We start from the raw sequence: 18,520 nt of genomic DNA, 5'->3' as shown, positions 1-18,520 counted from the left end.
CTGTGTGGTGCCCGGTCATCCTGGACCATCTCCCGGGATTCTGGAAGGATCCTCAGTCTGCAGGGGGCAGTTTCCAGGAGTCGAGGTACATTCCTTTGTGTACACTAAAGAGAATCTTGGGCTGGTAGACCCCCATGCCCAAGGAGCTGGGACAGAATAAGTACTTCCCATGTTAAATTGGAGGATTGGGGAGCCAGACGTTTAAAACCTGTGCCTGGGAGACTGTGCATGACAGCGGCCGTCACGGAGTTCAGGCGTTTGTCTTTGTACAGCGGGGTGTGAGAAGGAGGGATGACTGGAGTCCTCCCTCTCACGCTCCTCGCCGACAGCCAGTGCTCGCTGCTGGAATGAGCAGAGTGGTGGAGCCCAGAGGGAGGCGGTGCTCACCCTGCGCACAGTCCCACCATCTCCTTTACTCCTTCCGCTTCTGACTGGTACTCTCGTTCCGCGGGGGAGAGTTGAGCTGAGTCCCCGTGAGCCCAGCCGGGACGTGGTAGGGCCAGCTGCCCAGGGAGGTTGCAGGCAAAGCACCGTTCCCAGCCCTGTCATCAGGGAGGGTCGAAAACCTCTGTCCTGTTGGGGGACAGCAGAAGGCCCGGGGCCCTCCTGTCCTGGTATCTGTGGTCATGATGCTGAAGCTGGGGGACTGGGGTTGGAGAGGTTCTGTAAACTCTGGATGTGCAAGTCTCCATGTGAGGTAGGAGATGCCCTGCTCCTGGGCCTCAGGGCCTTTGCTTCGCACAGGGAGCTCTGTGCAGAGCCAGGGGGCCTGGTTGTGAATGAGTCGCCTCAGCCCCATGGAGGAAGAGGCAGTGTGTTTGAGGGGCCCAGCAGGAAGGCATCCGTCCTCCTGAGTGGTCTCACTCTGGGCATAGATAAGAATAGGAAGCCTCAAAAGGGGGGGGTTTGCGCCCCTGCCTCCCCTCGTGCCAGGGCCACTGCGGCACCTGCTGCAGACATACCCGTGACTCCCCAGGTGCCGGCCCTGGGCTGGCCCTGGTCATTCACCATGGTGGATGGCTCTGCCGCCCCGTCTTAGAGATGATGACTGCCAGTCAGTGCGGGCACGGGCACCTACCAGAAGCCCTGGGCGGGGATGTGCTGCCTTCCAATGGGATGATGCTGACCCTCAAGATACTTATGTTCTCTGAAAACAATGGCCAAAAATGTGCCAAAAATATCTTTGAGTTTCTCTTGTTTTAGCTTTGCCTTCTTTACGAGGTTGGCATCCCTGTTTTCTGTATTGGCTTAATAATTCATGTGACAAATATTTACTGTTAACCATGTGCCAGGCACATCTGTCTCCTGAATGTACTGATTGGAAGTTTTTGAGAGACTGTACCTATAGGCGGATTCGATTAAAGAGAAAGAATATTAAGGATCTCTCTCTCATCTGGCAATGACATCTGGCATGGGATGGATAGCAGACTTTTGCTCTTGTAAACCTGGATCCAAGCAGATGGAAAGACCAAAGATTGAATTGGCTAATATTTTATTATGCATTTTAGTAATGTTTTCTCAATATTTAGACTTTATACAAAGATTTGAGCCTGATTTGACACTCATCTACAGGAACAAAAATGGACCATATGTAGCATGTAGGGCTGGATAGATATGTTTCCGTGGGAATTGTGGATCCTGCAATAGATGCAGGCTCATCTGTCTCCGTCATGTCTACAGTGACCAGATGAGCAGCTGGGGACGCCAGGAACTGCAGCCCCACTATTTACCTGGATAACGAGTGCTCATGTGCTGGGCCCTGGAGATGCCCCCAGTCCAAGGGAGAAGACTCAGAGATGGGTACTTACAGCGCAACCTGGAAGGGCTGAGGCAGGATCCTTCCTGAGTGAGGGCTGGCACATTGCAGAGCTGTTCGTCCCCTGTGACTGCTAACACAGCACGCAGACCAGAGAGGTGGTGCGATCCAGGGGCCTCCCTTCCACCCTCCCTCTCTCCTCCCTGCCTCTCACCTCCCCCTTCCCCTACCTGCCATCCTCAAAGATCCGTATGAAGCTCTTTCTCCTGCGTTACCTCTTCCTTATCGCCAACCTGAGCCTGGTCATTTTTAAAGGGACTTTTCCCCCTCGGCAAGAGGGACCGGCAGGTGTGTAGCGTCTGTGTGGATTTCTGGGGGTGGGAGAGTGGCCTGCACAGGCGGCATCGGGCCCAAGAGCTGGGCTCGTGTGACCGACATTGATGCTGTCTGCATGAACACAGCCTTGCCTCCCGCTGCCCAGCACAGTCCCCCTTCCACCTTCTTCCCTGCTAGCTACCGCCACTGGAAGGTCTTTACTGAACTTGGGAAACCTTGACATAGCCGACTTTGTTGTTAGCAGATACTGGCTGTCCACGTGTAATCCAGAAAATACCTGTGTTTGGCTTTAGGATGCTGCACGGTTGGGGCCAGAGCCCGGGGTCTGAAGGCCCAGCTCTGCTGCTTCCGGTGTTTCCGTGGGGAGGCTGTGGCCTGAGGGCCCCGTGTCCCCCTCTGTTCAGCCAAGGTGAGAATAGCTACTCCAGTTTGCTGTTTGGGTTAGTTCTCACAATCCTATTTGCCCTTTTGATCACCTGCCAGGTGTCAACCAGGATCTTCGCATTTTTCTGACCCCAAACTGGCAAAACTGATAGTACTCTGGTTTGAAAAACAAGTACATTTTGGGAGTTAAAAAACTTACCTGAGCTAACATAGCCAGGATCCCCAAACTCATGTTCTTTTCTTACTGACTACTTGAAGTGAGGCCCCATGGTCCACATGTAACCCTAGCGCCTAACCCTGGAAGGTGTTTGCAAGGGGAGCCCCCTTTCCTGCCAGCAGAAGCGGAGCTGCTTCCAGGACCTGGCTCGGAGGAGGCTTATCCTGCACAGAGGTCTGGGGGCCAGGCCTCAGCCGTGTCCCCACCTCCACCTCTGATTGAACCTGTCGCCAATGGTCCAGGATTGTAGTTCTGAGAGCCCCTCAAAGTAGCTGGTTCTGGGGTGGCTGGAGATTGGCCATGTCTGTATCCACTTTCCACTTGTAATTCAGAGAGGAGAGTCCACCAGGATCTGACTGAGTCTTCCTCATCCTTGATGCATGTCCTGTCTCCCAGGGTGCCCACTTTGTCACTGACCTCTACCTCTTTCACCTCGCCCGGCCGGAGCTGACCCTTCCCTTGGACTCCTGCAACACTCAGTGCCTAGCTGTCATTTGTTACAGTCTTTACCAAGTATGGGAAAGTTCATTTTTTTCCCAAGTTCACCCACTTGCTAGGCTGCGCTGTTCTTGAGTCCGTGCTGTGTCCTGTTCCTTTAGCAGCTACTTACTGATGACCTGCTGTATGCTGGGCTTGTGCTAGGCACCGGGGACCTCCGTGATGAGCAAAATCAGGTGTGGGCCCTGCCCTGTTAGAGCGTGCTCCTTTCCTGGCCCCAGTGCTGCATGTAATCCCCCAGCATGTAGGTATTAAAACCATTTGGTGAATGCATAGCTTCCATCTCATCGATGGAGCAGACTGAAAGGTTGCTGGCTTAGTTGCACTATGCCGAGGGTTTTGGTGAATATGTGAAGGGAGTTTTAATGAACAAGGTTCGTCTTATTGGAAGCCTGGCTCCTTTTCCAGAGGGCAGCCATGCACAGACGATCTGTGCTGGAAACAGATGAAGGATAAGTGTGGAGCAAGCTCGGTGTCATCTCACATTCTCATTTTCCTTGTTTTTATTGCAAATCTCCCTCCAAAGAGCGTTTCAGGGGTTGGTGAGATACTCGCTGACATATCAGAATCCAACCCCGGGTAGGTTTCATGGCAAGAGCTGTGCGCACAGTTCAGCTGATCCCTGTAAAGGCCAGTGATCCGGACCATCTGGGCAGCGTTTCCGCCAGGTGGTCTGATAAGCACGTGTCTCCTCTGTTCTGTCTGGAGACCCTTTGGAACCATCTGGCTGCTTTGAGGGCCAGGTAGAGACTCAAGGAGCCTAACTGCAGGCTGGGTTTTAGATGCCTAAGGACTGATGGCCCAGAGCTGGAGATGGAATATCTTTGCAGCACGCAGAGGTCACTTACATGCAGGTAACTAGAACATGGAAGGACACGGAGCAGGGTAGCTGTTCTGAGCGCAGGGCCGTGCGTCCAGAGCAGGCTGTGCATTGCTGAGCAGTGTCTGTGTTTGGCCTTGCAAACATCAGTTGCCCTCTGTGAACCCAGGAAGCTCCACAGGCTATGACATTTGTCGCTGGGTTTTGCTAGAGTCTCACAAGCATAAGCCTACAAGACTATCGGCCCATTGTCCTCAGTTTAGTTGGTCCTGACCAGGACAGCTGGCCTGGGACATGGCCCCACCTGGCTTTTCAATTTTCCAGACTGTGTTCTTTACAGTATGGAGATTGTGCCTTCAGCTGACCCCCTTCTCCCTTTTAAGGCAGGGGCAGAGATTAAGCTGTGGACGGTGGACTGCCTCAGGTCACCCTTGACCCTTCCTAACTGGCTGGTGGTTTATTCTCCAAGATGCTCTTAATGGAGCCATGTCTTCCCATCCCCTGAAAAAAATTTTTTTTTCTTAAAACAAGATCCCTTCAAAACACGGTGCACTATGTTTTTCTAGTAGTCATGTCAGGAGAAAATGTTTAATCTAAATGACTTTAATACAAACAGCTCCTGTTGTCAGTATGGCTGATTTCTTGATCATCTTAAGTGAAATGCAGGGTTGTATTTTGTGTTTGCCTTGAGGGAGTTCAGCTTCTCAAGCTGTTGCTGATCACTTGGTTCCGAGGCCTTTCATCCCATGGTGGAGCAGCGTTGCCAGCCTAGAGAAGCACTGTGCCCAACCTCTGAGGCTGTACCATTGCCCCGGCTCTTTGGCCTGTGGACCCAGACTTGATGGCTGTCTCCCCCAAATCCAGACATGGTAGCCGTGCACACCTTAAAATTCCTTTGAAAGGAGTCGGTTTGGCACACAGCATAGATTTCAGATTTGGCTCAGGAGAGTGGGAAAGGGCTTCCTGAGCACGCAGAGCACTGTTTCAGATCTGTGTGTGAGAGTGTGTGGTGTCTCTATGTGTGGGCACATGTGAGTGTGGTGTGCATGCGCACATGTGGTATAGTGTGCGTATGAACATCACACAGACCGATATGCACAGTGTGGTGATTGGGCGCGTGTCCTGCTGGTACACCTTCCGTGTCCTTTAGGTGTGATAATTACTGTGCATGTGCATCTCTATATAACAGAGTCACGAAATGACCTCTCACACCTATCTGGCACCTACTAAGTGCCAGGTACTGTTCTGAGTGATTTATATGGATGGGCTCACTTAATTTTCACAAAGACCCCTAGGAAGTAGTTTTAGGCACATTCCACAGATGGGGAAACTGAGACTCAAGGAGATTCTCTCACTTGTCCCAGGTCTCCAGCCAGTGAGGGGCGGAGCTCGGATTTGCACCCAGGCATCTGGCTTCAGAGTGTGTGCTCTTGGCTCTGTGCTGGGGACAGCAGAAGAGCATCTGGTCTCTGCCAAGACCTTTGTACTACCCCCATTTTCCAAAGGCCGAATGAGGTTGTGGTATTCCTCGGGCACCCTGCTGATTGGTGCTGGCCCCCCTGTGGGGTTCTCCCCACTTCACCTGCTCCACCTTCTGCCCAACAGGACGGGCAGAGATGAACCATTGCAGACTGTCCCTTGGCAGCTCACTGGGCCATGTGGCATTTTCTGTCCAGTTGGGTCGCTGACCCCAGGGAGCTGAGCCGAGATGCAGGCCACCCCTACTGGGATGAGAACAACCCACATCAGCATTCTTAAAGTTCACAGTGCAGATTGGAAAACACAGTCATGGGAAAGAGGCTCATTAATCACTTAAAGCAGTCTTTCCATTAGTGTAATTTCTATTTATGACAATCTGCTAATTTATTTGAGCTGAAGTGGGGCTGGGCTAAGTCCCTGCACCTGTAGTTTCTCCAGATCTGGCACGTGGGGTTCAGACAATCCATCTTCCTGGGGGGACACCCAAGGTACAGGCCTGCCCCCTCCAGGACATGCACCTGGAAGCCAGCTTGGAAGCGACTGTCAGCACTCTCGGGCAATGGGCTTCCAGCTTTTGCTCAATAGGCTGTGGGCAACAACTGGGAGTTCAGATCGAGGGACGAGGCTGGTAGAACTCAGGCCCGTGGGCTCAGAGGAGAGTCTGGCTGGCCCCTGGGCTACAGGATCATCCAGGGAAGAGTTGGTTGAGCAATCTTTTTTTTTTTTCTAAAATACAAGACCAGTTCATGGTAAGCTTCAGTTCCGTGAATAAAGACAAGGTCTCAAAAACTGCTCAGTGTTTTCAAATTGCAGTACATTACCAAATATTTCACTGCTAATGGTCTAGCAGAAGATGAGCAGGAAGGTATGTTATTAGCTTTCTGCATTTTCCTTGCATCTAGCTGTTTTTCAAAGATTTGGAAGCAAGCATTCATGGTCCCCAGGACACGTAGAATATTAACTGAATATACATGAGAATGCTATAAATAAAAAGGCTGTGCAAAAATACTAAGTTTAATTAATAATGATGAATGACCAATAATAATATATAATCCTTGCACAAAAGACTGGGCTCCTTAAAAGTAGGAATGCTCTCATCTTAGTTGGCCTTTCGTGCCTAGCAGCTAACACAGTACACATAGTGGGTGTTGACAGATACTTGATGTGAATCCCTGGAATGGGGGGGCATGCGGGGACAGATGCATATGGCAGGTACAGGACAGACACACTACAGGGTGCAGCCATCACAGCCAGGGGAGAAGGAAAGGGTTGCTTCTAGGCTGGGGCTGGATCAGAGAGGACATCCCAGGTGAGGTGAGATTGAAGCTTCGGTCATTAGAATGGCTGAAGACGGTTCCAGGCAGGGGAGCACAAGAGTAAGGGTACCGAGGCAGGAGACTGCACCATCTGTTGTAAGAAGTACTTGTAGCTCAGCACAGCTGGTACACATTCTTGGGTGCAAGGTGTGCAAAGGGAGAGGTCAACAAGGAGAGAAAATCATGGGGAACTTGTATGAGGTTCTAGGGAGTTGGATTTTTATCCCAAGAGCTGCAGGTGGCCACTCCCAGATTCTGAGCAAGGGAGTGGTGTCCTCAGACTCCTTTTAGAAGACGGCTCTGGTGGAGCAATGAAGTGCCCTCCTCCCCACCCCACTCTCTGTGGGCCTGCTGTTGCCATGACGGATTTGTGTCTGTGTTGCGGGATTATGCTGCCTTTTGGGAATTTGGCACAAGAGTCTGCAAAGATGTACAGGGCAGTGCAGGTCTGTCTCTGCTGTCTCTTTCTGTCTCTTGGTAAGGCCTTTACAGGGTGTTGAGTTGAAATAGAGGATCACTGCCAGGATTGGGGTTCCTGTTGGGCTCCAGGTACCTGACACCCACTTCTGCTCTAAAGGGTTACAGTGGAAAACCAGAGCCGTATATGTGGAAAAGGAATATAGCACGAGGTCTCTCTGAGCATGGGGATTACCTGTTATGTTCGGTTGTGTATCTTCTATAAGCATGGGCCTCCTGTAGTAGGTGCTCAATAAATATTCACTTACTCAAGCTTGTGTGGGTAGTGACTTGGTGATAAACTGTGGCCCTGTACAATTTATAACTTAAAGCTACCAGTACAATTCCTTCTGCATTATTCCTGGAAAAACTCACTTATTCAGTTGACTTTTACTGCCTCCCAGCTCTGTAGATCTGAATTAGAGACTTGGAGGTAGGAAACCTGGTCTTTGCCCCCAAGGTGCTCACCCTGGCTTAGTTGGGGGATCAGTTATGACAACAGATGTTTGGAGCCCAGGGTAACCAATATTACTGCGGGAATTAGGAGGGAGCCCAAAGCTGAGGGACAGCCTGCCAGGTATTGTGTTGGTGCTCACTGTTGGCCAGATTGGGGCTGTGCTTGCCATGCAGGAAACATCATCTCTCCCCGTCCCCAACTTTCCGGGAGGGGACCTCGCTTACACATGCCATGCGATGCTGGAACTAAGTACCATTATCTTATCTGTAGGACACACCAATGCCCTGTATGGGCTTGAGCCAATGTTGCTGAACACATCTGTGTCCCCACTACCCTCAGGTCCTACTTCAGAACCTCATGGATCACCTCACAGGAGGAAGAATGAGCCATTTAGGGTCCAAGAGACTTTTGCCCTCAGTGAGGTGCCTTCTGTTCCTTTAAAGACATCTTAAAGATGGGATCCTGACCCAGTCTCTCTGCTACACTGTGGAGTTAAGATACATCTCCCTGGAAATGTGTGGCATGTATGGAGAAGGTCTGGCAGGGAATGAGCAGTGCACTTGGAGTCGAGGAACTGAATGTGAACCTCACACTCCCCCTTCTTGGCTGTGTGACTTTGGGAAAGTTTCTTACCATCCCTGAAGAGGTTTCATTGGCCTGACATTGTTGTAAGGGCTGTATGAGATGATCTGTAGGTAACTTACACATAATACAGGCTCAGGAAAAAGCAGCAGGCATTTATTGAGCACCTGCTGTGTGCCAGGCACAGTGCTGGTGACCAGGGACATCACTTACTCTCCTGCGGCTCACGACCACAAGCAGTCCTCTGAATTCAGCTAAGCAGTTGGGAAGGCGTGGCTGCCTGCTCATTGACCTTGCTGGTTTGGGGAGGGGAGGGCAGAAGAAGTTAACACTGAGCTAGGTCCAGTCCTGGACCCTGGGCCTCATGGCTCACCACCTCCAAGGATTTGTGACCCCCTAGGAGGAGTGAGCAAAGGGCAATGACTCCAGGTAACTCAGCTATGTCTTTAAGGCAGAAGTGGCGAGCACGAGGGCACCATAAATGGAATTTGCCATTCCTTGCTGGGGAGTTAGATGCTACCTGTGGGAGGCCCCAGAGGCAGAATGAGAGTTGTGCTAACCTGAGCTGGGAGCTTGTGTTCTCTTTTGGTTCAGGCACATGCGTTGTTCATTATTATCTGTGGATGTGGCCTAGGAGACCCACAAAGCCTGGGTCCACACCAACAGGGGTTCCACAGTCCTGCTGCAGAGTTACCATCCCTGCCCTTGTAAGGGACAGGAGCAGAATCTCGGGACAATGACTACTGACTACTTGGAGATGTGACTGCTGTGTCCCGGGTGACTACAAAGGGGTTTAAAGGGAGGGAGCTTTTTCAGCACCACGGAGAGTTCCCGACAGATCTGGCTGGAGGGAGCTGGCTCGTCCAGCTCCATGCTGGGTGCCAGGGCTGACTCCACCACCACTGGCAGCCTAGGGGCCCTGGCTTGAGACGTGCCCTGTGCACAGAAAGATCCTTGTCTGTCAAGTGGAGGTCATGGGTCCACACCACACCCAGGTTTACTGTGAAGAATTGACACAATGTTTACAGTAAACTGTCAGAAAGTGAGGTCCAGAACATGGGCTCTAGGGTCAGACTGCTTGATCCTGCCGCTCCATAGCTGTGTCAGCTTTCTTACTCTCACCATGCACCCAAGTTAAAAAAAAAAAATCTTTGAACAGAAATAGCAGTCCCTACCTTATACCCGTCAGGTTCTAAAGTCTTAATTTAAAGATAATATTAAATTGAAAAGATACATATTATACCTTTACCAAAGAGCCTCTCTCATGGGAAGCACTTTGGAAATGTTCTAATAGAAGTGATGACAGGGATTATAGTCACCGTCATCCTTTATCGATCTCTTGCCCCAAATGCTGTGATCTGTGTATTTAAGAAACAGTAGCTGTTGCCACCTTTGCCTTTCTTATGGGACGTTGCAGTTTTGCCTGTAAGAGTGATCGACAAAGGCAACTGCATAACTGACTGGTCAGCTGGCTTTGCGTTTGTATGTCCAGGCTCAGACACCAGACTGTTTTGTGGTGGCTTATCGGGCTGAAAGGGAGGGGTTGTGCATGCAGGTAATTAGCTTTATTAGCTCAGCTGTATAATTTTATGGCTCACATCCGAAAGCAAATTAATACAGAAATATGCTATTGGAATAGTTTCCAAAGCCCCAGTGCCATTTGGCAACTTTGTAATTACTCACACACTAACTTGCTCCTCTAACTAATCATTTCCAAGCTCCTCATCCTGGATGCATTCATTAGGCACTATTTCTGTTTTGCAAGCACCGTGGTGCGATCTGCCTCGAAAGTCTGGCATATATATATATATATATATATATATATATATATATATATATATATATATATTTTTTTTTTTTTGGAAGAGGGAGTAATATGCCATATTCTGAGGTCTTAATTTTACACCCCTGGAAAGAATCAGGAAAAAAAGAAACATGAAAATGTGCATGTTAAACCCAAATCTGCCAGCCACCTGCTTGCTGAGCTCCTCTCCCTTCTGAGTGGGATGAAGCGTGCTGACTTTTATCAGCCCTGACCTAGGAGCTCCATCATGCCCCGCACGGTTTCAGGTCTGCAGCTGCTCCCAGCCTGGTTTCATAATGTTACCAGCAGAGCTGTACTGTTTATTTTTTCTAAAATTTTTATTTTAAATGTGTAAAATATGCACATGGTTCAAATTTTTTTAAAGGGTGTTCCCCTCTTGCCCATTCTCCCCAAATGCCCATTTTTCTTCATTCCTTACACGTACTTCGGAATTTCTCCTGAAACTCTTAAGTAACACATAGACTTTTTTTGTTTTTACACAAAAGTATATGCTGTTTCACATCTTGTTATTTTTTCATTGAACTGTTTGCCTTGGAAAACTGTATTCATAGCGAACTTTCTCCCTTTCCGATAGAGCAGTGTGAGTCTTGTGCCTGTATTCCCATAGCTTTGCCATTATGGGGGCGTTTCAAACTTTTTGACTTTTGCTGATCTGGTAGCAGCATTGTTGAGCACGCCCTCTTCCCTTTCTGGAGCTGCCATGCTATGGCACTAGCACACCAGGGTTAGAAGGAGCTCCCAGGGAATCCCTGCTCCGCCCTCCCGGCTTCGGGTCCTCCGTCTGCAGGGTGCAACTGTAGCCTCCCGCCGGTTGAAGGGAGCATGGAAAGCACTTGCCACAGAGCACGCCCCAACAGGAGTGTTCCTGGCATTTGTACCCTTCCGTGTCCCCCTCTCCAGGACCAAGTTGTATGTCTTTGAGTCTGAGACTTGGAATTTGTCTGGGAGCGTTTCCTGTACTGGGAATTGGTCACCACTCTGTGAGTGAATTTCTCTGTGCCTATGAGTCATGTGGCCCATTCGATCCTAGATGAAACCCAAAACCAAAAGAAGTGCAGCTGACTCCTTTTGCTGGCACTGCGCATGCAATCTCACTTCCCCTCCATCTCTTTGATTATAGTGAATCACAGAGTGCTTTGCAGGGACCCGGTCATGAGCCAAGGAGGGGGCTTGATGTCTTCTTTTTGAAAGAGAAAGTAGGTCTTCACATGGTGGCCACAAACGGAGAGGAGAGAAACTTAACTGCTTTTCTCCACCGCCTGGCCAGTCCCTGGGCTCTAGTCCTTCATCGGATTCTGCAGGGGATGCGTTTTCCCAACAGGGGGGTTGCCTCTGGATGGCGCTGGGGCCATGGTGGCAGGGGGATGCTGACCTGAGTGGGTGGTGGGATGGGGGCTCGGGACCGATTCAGCACAAGTGATGACTCCCAGGAAGGACACCACTCCTCAGGATCACCAAGTAATCTGCATGGTGGTCTGTGCTCTCACTGGGGGCTGGCATTGGCCATTCCTGGTCACTCCCCTCGGGAGGAAGATGACCCCTCCTCACCCTGCTCCACCATGGGTCTTGTTGGTTCAGGGACTGGAAAAGTGGAGTCCCAGTGTAGGACTGACAGAAGCCATCCCCTCTTAGAGACCCACCCCAAGTAAGAGGCCATTGCCTAAAACTTCTAAGTCCTCCTGGAAAGGCTGCTTCCTGTGTTTCCCCATGGTGGCAGGTTGTGCTGCTATGGCCGATTGAGCAACAAGGATGGAAGTAGACCAGCCATGTGGTGGCTGTGGTCAGGCTTGCAGTGCTGAGTGGTGGCCACAGAGGAGTCCACACAGAACTGGGCCAGTGTTGCCTGGGAGTGTGCTTGCATCCAGCCCGTGCCTCCTGGGCAGGGAGGCGGGCTTGTGTTAGCCAAGAAACCCAGCCACACTCCCTGGTAGTACCCTGTGCTGCTGGGTAATGGGCCAGGCCTCATGGCCATCTGTCACAGCAGGCAAGTTCCCAACCTTTCCGAGACTCTGTGTCCTCACGTATTGAATAGTAATAGCCTCATGTGCCTGGTTCCGTGCTGAGGGTTCCAGCAGCTATCCCGTGGTGATGCCAGAGTAATCCCCTCCGAGGGTCCTACTCTCCCCTCTCTAGCGGTGAGCGTTGGGGGCGATCCCGTACCAGTGAAGGTCGGTCTCTGATGAAAACCACCCATTTCTGCATACCTGCAGTCATTCAAATATGCATGCATGCTTTCATTCATGAAGTGACTTCAACATTTATCGAGCTACCACTGGGGCCCAGGCATTGTGCAAGACGCTGGCACTTGAAAGATGAAAAAAGGTGCTCATGATGCAGCCAGGGAGACAGATATTGAGGCATTGATCGCTATAATCCTTGGAGTATAGCCGTGAAGAGCTTTGTCAAGATACTATGTGGGGCGCCCGGGTGGCTCAGTCGTTAAGCATCTGCCTTCAGGGCGCCTGGGTGGCTCAGTTGGTTAAGCGACTGCCTTCGGCTCAGGTCATGATCCTGGAGTCCCGGGATCGAGTCCTGCATCGGTCTCCCTGCTCGGCAGGGAGTCTGCTTCTCCCTCTGACCCTCTTCCCTCTTGTGCTCTCTATCCCTCATTCTCTCTCTCTCAAATAAATAAATAAAATCTTTAAAAAAAAAAAAAGCATCTGCCTTCAGCTCAGGTCATGATCCCAGGGTCCTGGGATCGAGCCCCGCATCGGGCTCCCTGCTCAGCGGGAAGCCTGCTGCTCCCTCTCCCACTCCTGCTTGTGTTCCTTCTCTCACTATGTCTCCCTCTGTCAAATAAATAAATAAAATCTTAAAAAAAATACTATGTGACTGTATGTACGTGGGGGGCACTCTACATAGGGGCACTTGTGCTTCGTCCGAAAGACGGAGTAGGAGTCAGCCAGGTGGAAGAGGAAGGAAGTTCCGATGCAGTGAGGTGCCTGCCCCTCCTGGGGGGGGGCGGTCTTTGCCCTGTGTGTGTGCTGGACTCCGCGGTCCCCTCTCCCTCCAGGAAAGCTCTGCACTCTTCCCCAGTGAGATTCTCTTCCTGTCATGCTCCTCACCTTGGGAAGTAATTTAATACCGTGTGTTGCATGTTAAAATTAGAACATTCAGATCTGTGGGTTGAAAGAAAGAAAAACAATCATTCAGTCATTATCCATGAAAATTAAACACCGTACAGTGTCGTATTCATAAAGACAGAGACCTTCCCAGCCAATAAATTCTTAATATTGAGCAGTTCCTCTTGAGAAAATTAAATTTCTGGGAACTGAGAGTGGGTTGCCATTTACTCAGGAGTGTGGCTGTTTGCACAGGTAATGTTACCTGGGTGCTGGAGTTGAGAAAGCCCATTATCTTCAGCTGCTGTGAAAGCAGGTGGCCCAACCAGTAGGCTGAGCCCCTCTTCCTCCTGGGGAGCCAGGCAGCCAGTCACAGACAACCACAGGTATTTCTGAACCCCACTGTGGACCTAAATGCCTGGTTCTGGGGAGAATAAGCTTTTTAGGAGCTCAGAGTCCATAACGGAGACAAGCTCTCCGCATTGTCTTAAAGTAGAGCAAACAGGCCGGGGTGGCTTCGGGCCTCCTCCGCCATCCAGCCAGGCACCCAGCTCAACCTGTGAGTCTGATCAGGTAGAGCCTGAGCACAGCTCAGAGGAGGAAGCTACAGGGGGCTAGTGGGCAAGAGCGGGCAAGAAGATGTGGGCAGAGAGGGTCCTCCATTCTGGAGCTTGACTTGACCAGAATTGGACTCCGTGTGAGGCCTGGGCCTGCCTTTGCATGCCCCCTCCTTCCCTGTGTCAGCCTGTCACTGACTATGTCTGCCCCGTGGGCTCCAAGCAGTGGGGGTGGGAGTGCCGAGTGCAGAGTCCCGAGGTCTGGGTGCGCACTGGTCCCATCCATGACGTGGGGTGTGCCTATAGGGAGTCACTGCCCCCATCCTGACTTGGGCTGGGCAGGGGCCGTGCAGGTCACCCCTGAGGTCCAGCACATCCCAGATGCCGGTTTCTACCATGCAGGCTCCCCATGAGGAATATTGGATTTGGTTTGTCCAAGGTGATGGAGCTGAGGGGCGCTGTCTCCCCGAGGGGCCTCGGCTGCCATTGGGGGGATGGAAATTGGCAGGACCCTCCCCTGCTGGCTCCCATGCCCCCACCCCCTGTGCCGAGAAGTGGGCACCCCTCACCGAGCTGTGGTGACGCACCCGGGTGATGGGGCATCTGCGGGGTTGGGCGGGAAAGCTGCCCCTGGCCCCTTTCAGGGGGCAGGGCCAGCGGGGCCTTGGGGTTGGGTGTGGGCACGGCAGCTCGTGCGCCCTGTGGCCTTGGTTTCCCCTTCGAGTGGATGGGAACAAGCCGCCTGTGCTGCCACCTTTGCCACGCTCCTTTCTGTGACCGTGAACGTGAGGACGCCGGGGTCCTTGGAGAAGTGGGTGCACATGGTCGCTGGCGTCCCGTGACCGAATTTCAGTGTGAGATCTTCAGGGTCATCCGTGTTGCAGCGTGGGCCAGCATTTCCTTCCTCTCAGTGCGGAGCAGTACTCCATTGTGTGTCCAGACCACAAGTTGCTTATCCATCCGTCTGTCCATGGACACTTGGGTTCCTTCCACTTTTTGGCTCCTGTGATTCATGCCACACACAGGGCGTGCGAGTATCTGTTTGAGTCCCTGCTCTCACTTGTTTTGGGTGTCCTGCCCCCCCAGAAGGGGGATTGCTGGAAGCCGGCATTGTCTGTTTGCAGCTCTGTCTTCCCACAAGCCTGTGAGCTCCTTGAGTCTTGAGTCAGTCTTAGCTGTGCATCCCCAGCCACCCCAGGGCCTTACCCTAAATGTCCACTCCAGCAGCTCCTTGTTGACCCAGTGAGTGAATGAGGTAAATGAATGAGTCCTAATGCCCAGGTTGTCCCAGGACCACATGTGATCGTTCCACGTGCCGTGCAAAATCTCTAGCAATCCTACTCTCAGTTCCTCACACCTAGACTCTGCATGATGGGATGGTGAAGATGGCATTTGGGGAATTTTTCTCAGGGAGCGAATTATCTCTGGAAGCACTTTGGTGAATTGCTTGTGGTGGGGTAAGATCCCCAGAGGAGCCTGAGGCCCCAGCAGTGGTGGCTGAATCCCTGAGGCGAGGGGGGGACAATGGTAGGAGAGAGGGGCGAACATTCACAATAGGGGACATTTATGCTGTGCTCACTGTGGCCAGGACTGCTGTTCCATTTGTTCTCAGGACAGTCCTGTGAAGTTCGTGTTGCTCTTGAGCCCATTTCCAGATGGTGAAACAAAATGAGAGAATATAGGTAGACTGGTGCTCATCAGCGGCGGTGCCAAGACTCAGCACTCAGTGCAGAGCATTTGGAACCCACAGTTCTAGCGGCAGGGGGCAGGTGCTGTTTGCTCAGGGCTTCAGTGCCGCTGTGTGGTCCCCAATCTGTTGGAGAGTTCAGCTTGGCCGGAATGAGCCTGCTTTCACGCCTGCCCAGCTGACATGAGGTTGGTGTGGAGCACTGGAGCTTGGGGTGGAGAAAGCCCCCAGCGTCTGCAGACAGTACCAGCAAGAGTCAGGCACTGGGCTCGGGGTAGGGAAGTTTTCAGGTCTCAGCCTCTGGGCCGAATGTTGAGGGCCATGGGCTCCGGAGGTGACAGAAGCGTGACCCCTATACTGCTTGTCTAGGATGTTTACCCATCCTGAATTTGTTTATTCATCAGACAGCAAGTCTGTGAACCAGGCACTGGTGCAGGCCCCAGGCCAGGGCTGGGCCCTCATGCAGCTGTGAGGTGGGCGGCCAGGCTGAGCGCTGGAGGACCGGCACAGCTGGTGTGGATTGCCATGGGGACACCTGAGTGCCTTCGGAGCAGGGACGGAGCTCAGGGTAGGCTGGAGACTCAAAGGATGAACCAAGATAGGAGGGAACAGGGGAGGGAAAACATTTCCAGGCAGAGAGCACGGATGTGGGAGGTAGTTCAGAGAGAGCACACGGTATTTTGGAAGGATTGAAAGAAGTCCAAAATAGCCAAGAAGGACTTAGGGGTGGAGAGGGAAGCAGGGAGTCTAACAGGTTGCTGTGCTGGGCGGAGGCCTGTTGCTGTGCGGCCAGCCTTGCCTTCTCTAGCTTGCCTGGATGCTCGATGGCTGTGTCTACACTCCACGGTGCCCCTCCACCTAGGTGCTCCCATCCAGGTGATCCCGTGGCCCCCCTGTGCCAGGCCCTTTGGCAGGAGAGACTGGGAGCTCTAGTCTCCCTTCCCCTGGAGCCCTGGGACCTCTGCGCCCCCAGCCACGGCTTTGTCCCCACACAGCTGCCCTCAGGCTTGGTGAGTGCAGTCCTCCGTTCCCGTGCTGTCATCCTCACCAGGATGTAAGCCTCTCAAGTTCAAGTTCATGTCTGATCATTTCAGTGTCCTTCTCGTGTCTCCATCCCTGTCTGGTTCAGACATACTGTGTGCTTGTTGAATGCAATTAACTTGCTAAAGGCAAAAGGAAGCGGGTTTTTTTTTTTTTTTTTTTTTTTTAAAGATTTATTTATTTATTCATGAGAGAGAGAGAAGCAGAGGGAGAAGCAGGCTCCCAAGGAGCAGGGAGCCCGATGCGGGACTCGATCCCAGGACCCTGGGATCATGACCTGAGCCGAAGGCAGACGCCCAACCATCTGAGCCACCCAGGCGCCCAAAAGGAAGCGGGTTTTTCTCCTCACTTCCCTAATCAGGGAAGAATGTCAGGAACTAAATTCTTCCCTTTTGATTACAACTTAAATTCTGAGGCTTTAATTTATGTAGGGAAAGGGGAAGAGGCTTGCAGATCTGTTTCTGAGAGCCACGTTGGCTGTTTAATATTAGTGCCCAGGAGACATCTGTTTTCTGCATTTCTGAACCTAATTTCTTCATCCGCTGATACTTGTTGAGAGACTGTGACTTCCTCCATTATGAACTCGCCTGAGTGAGCCCATCCATAATAGTATGTGTAATTACATCAAGATGTATATAACACGACAGACATGAAACCAGCACGAAGCCGACCCGTGTCCAGAAACGCATTTGGTTACATTGAACAATGAGCCATAGTTTGTTTTATTAAGGAAACACAACCTTCCATTTCCTGTATTCCCCCCCACACACCCCTCTAGGAATTGCTGTTGGATTAAAATTATCCCAATGAATTTCCCTTCTTTATGCGACAGTAGCTTGATTTACCTGATTTGGGTTCAGGGAGGAGAGATACTTGGCATGTTAATATGCCTATTTTCCACACTCAGGTCATGTCTCAGCAGTTGGTTGGATATCATTTGAGAAGAGGGGGACATAGATCTGCTGGGGGAGGGTTCCTGTCTGGGTGTCCGTAGAAGCTTCCAGAACTCTTCCTCCTGTCCCCGGGGCTCAGCAGGAGCCGAGTTTTCCTTGACTGGCACTCACCCCTCTCTGAAGCGCACGGGCGAGGCAAGCGTGGAAGGACTCCTAAACCAGCTGGTCCTGGAGCACCTGCAGCTGGCTCCTCTTCAGTGGGGTGAGTACGCGCCCGTCACCTCTGGGCGAACGCGCCTTTCCCTGCAGGTGGCCGAGTCGGCCGGCTGGCCATGGCAAGTCTGCATCTTGCCTGAGCACGGCTCTTCAAGCGCATCCCATCAGCACACACTTGTGAAAGTGTCAGCGCCCTCAAACACACGTGGTGATGGGTGTCGAGACACCCTCACGTCCCAGCTGCTGCAGAGTCTGACATTGCCTGTGGCGGCCCGTGGCCTTGTGCCTACGGTGTGCCTTCTGTCTGCATGTCTGGATCTTGAGCGGTTGGCATGGGGACAAGGGGTGCTGCCTCCGTGCTCCTACTCCTCTCTGGATGAACTCCGACCACGGGGTTGGCACGGAACAGTGTGTATTTGATAAAGACCTGAACTTGGTCCTCAACCCAGGAGCGTTCACTGTGATTAGCACCGACGATGTACCTGAGTGTTTGCTTCCTGGTCTACCAGCAGCTTTGACCCTGCTCTGTGCCTTCCTAAGAGCAGCCAAAAGTATCTTGTTGAGGAACAGACTAAGTGTATTGCTGTTGAAGTGAGAGACTTTATTATTTTCTGGAAATGATTTCATTATCTAATCTACTTTAGGTCAGTTGCTGGCAATCAGCTATATTTTACCTCAGATATCATTGTAAATTAGTATCAAGTCTCTTCTCCAGGTAATTGAAGTATCCTCTCCCCCTTCTGCATGCGAGAAACACATGGGAATTGTCCCCAGGGGCCATGGGCCTTTCGGCTGGCCTTCCCTTGCTTCCCATCAGTTTGTGAGAACCCCTGTACTGCATGGGGGACCCCCTCCCCCACCGGTCTCCCTGCTCCTTCAGGTGAAGGCCAGCAGGAGTCCCATGAGAGGCCAATGAGTGGACCACATTTTACTCCATG

General features: G+C 51.7%; 1 protein-coding gene across 7 annotated transcripts in view; it reads left to right on the top strand.

Moving 5' to 3' along the window:
* The window catches only part of TRAPPC9 (trafficking protein particle complex 9), a 538,722-nt gene that overhangs the window by 411,075 nt on the left and 109,127 nt on the right, over positions 1-18,520 (top strand). For all 7 annotated transcript variants that reach the window (XM_027598884.2, XM_027598890.2, XM_027598898.2 and 4 more), the window contains one exon: positions 17,538-17,628. In XM_027598884.2, coding sequence (XP_027454685.2) covers positions 17,538-17,628 — 91 coding nt within the window. The remainder of the gene's footprint in view (positions 1-17,537; positions 17,629-18,520) is intronic.

Source organism: Zalophus californianus, chromosome 4 (assembly GCF_009762305.2).
Source record: "Zalophus californianus isolate mZalCal1 chromosome 4, mZalCal1.pri.v2, whole genome shotgun sequence".
NCBI lineage: Eukaryota > Metazoa > Chordata > Mammalia > Carnivora > Otariidae > Zalophus > Zalophus californianus.
This window is presented reverse-complemented; position numbering and strand designations above follow the sequence as displayed.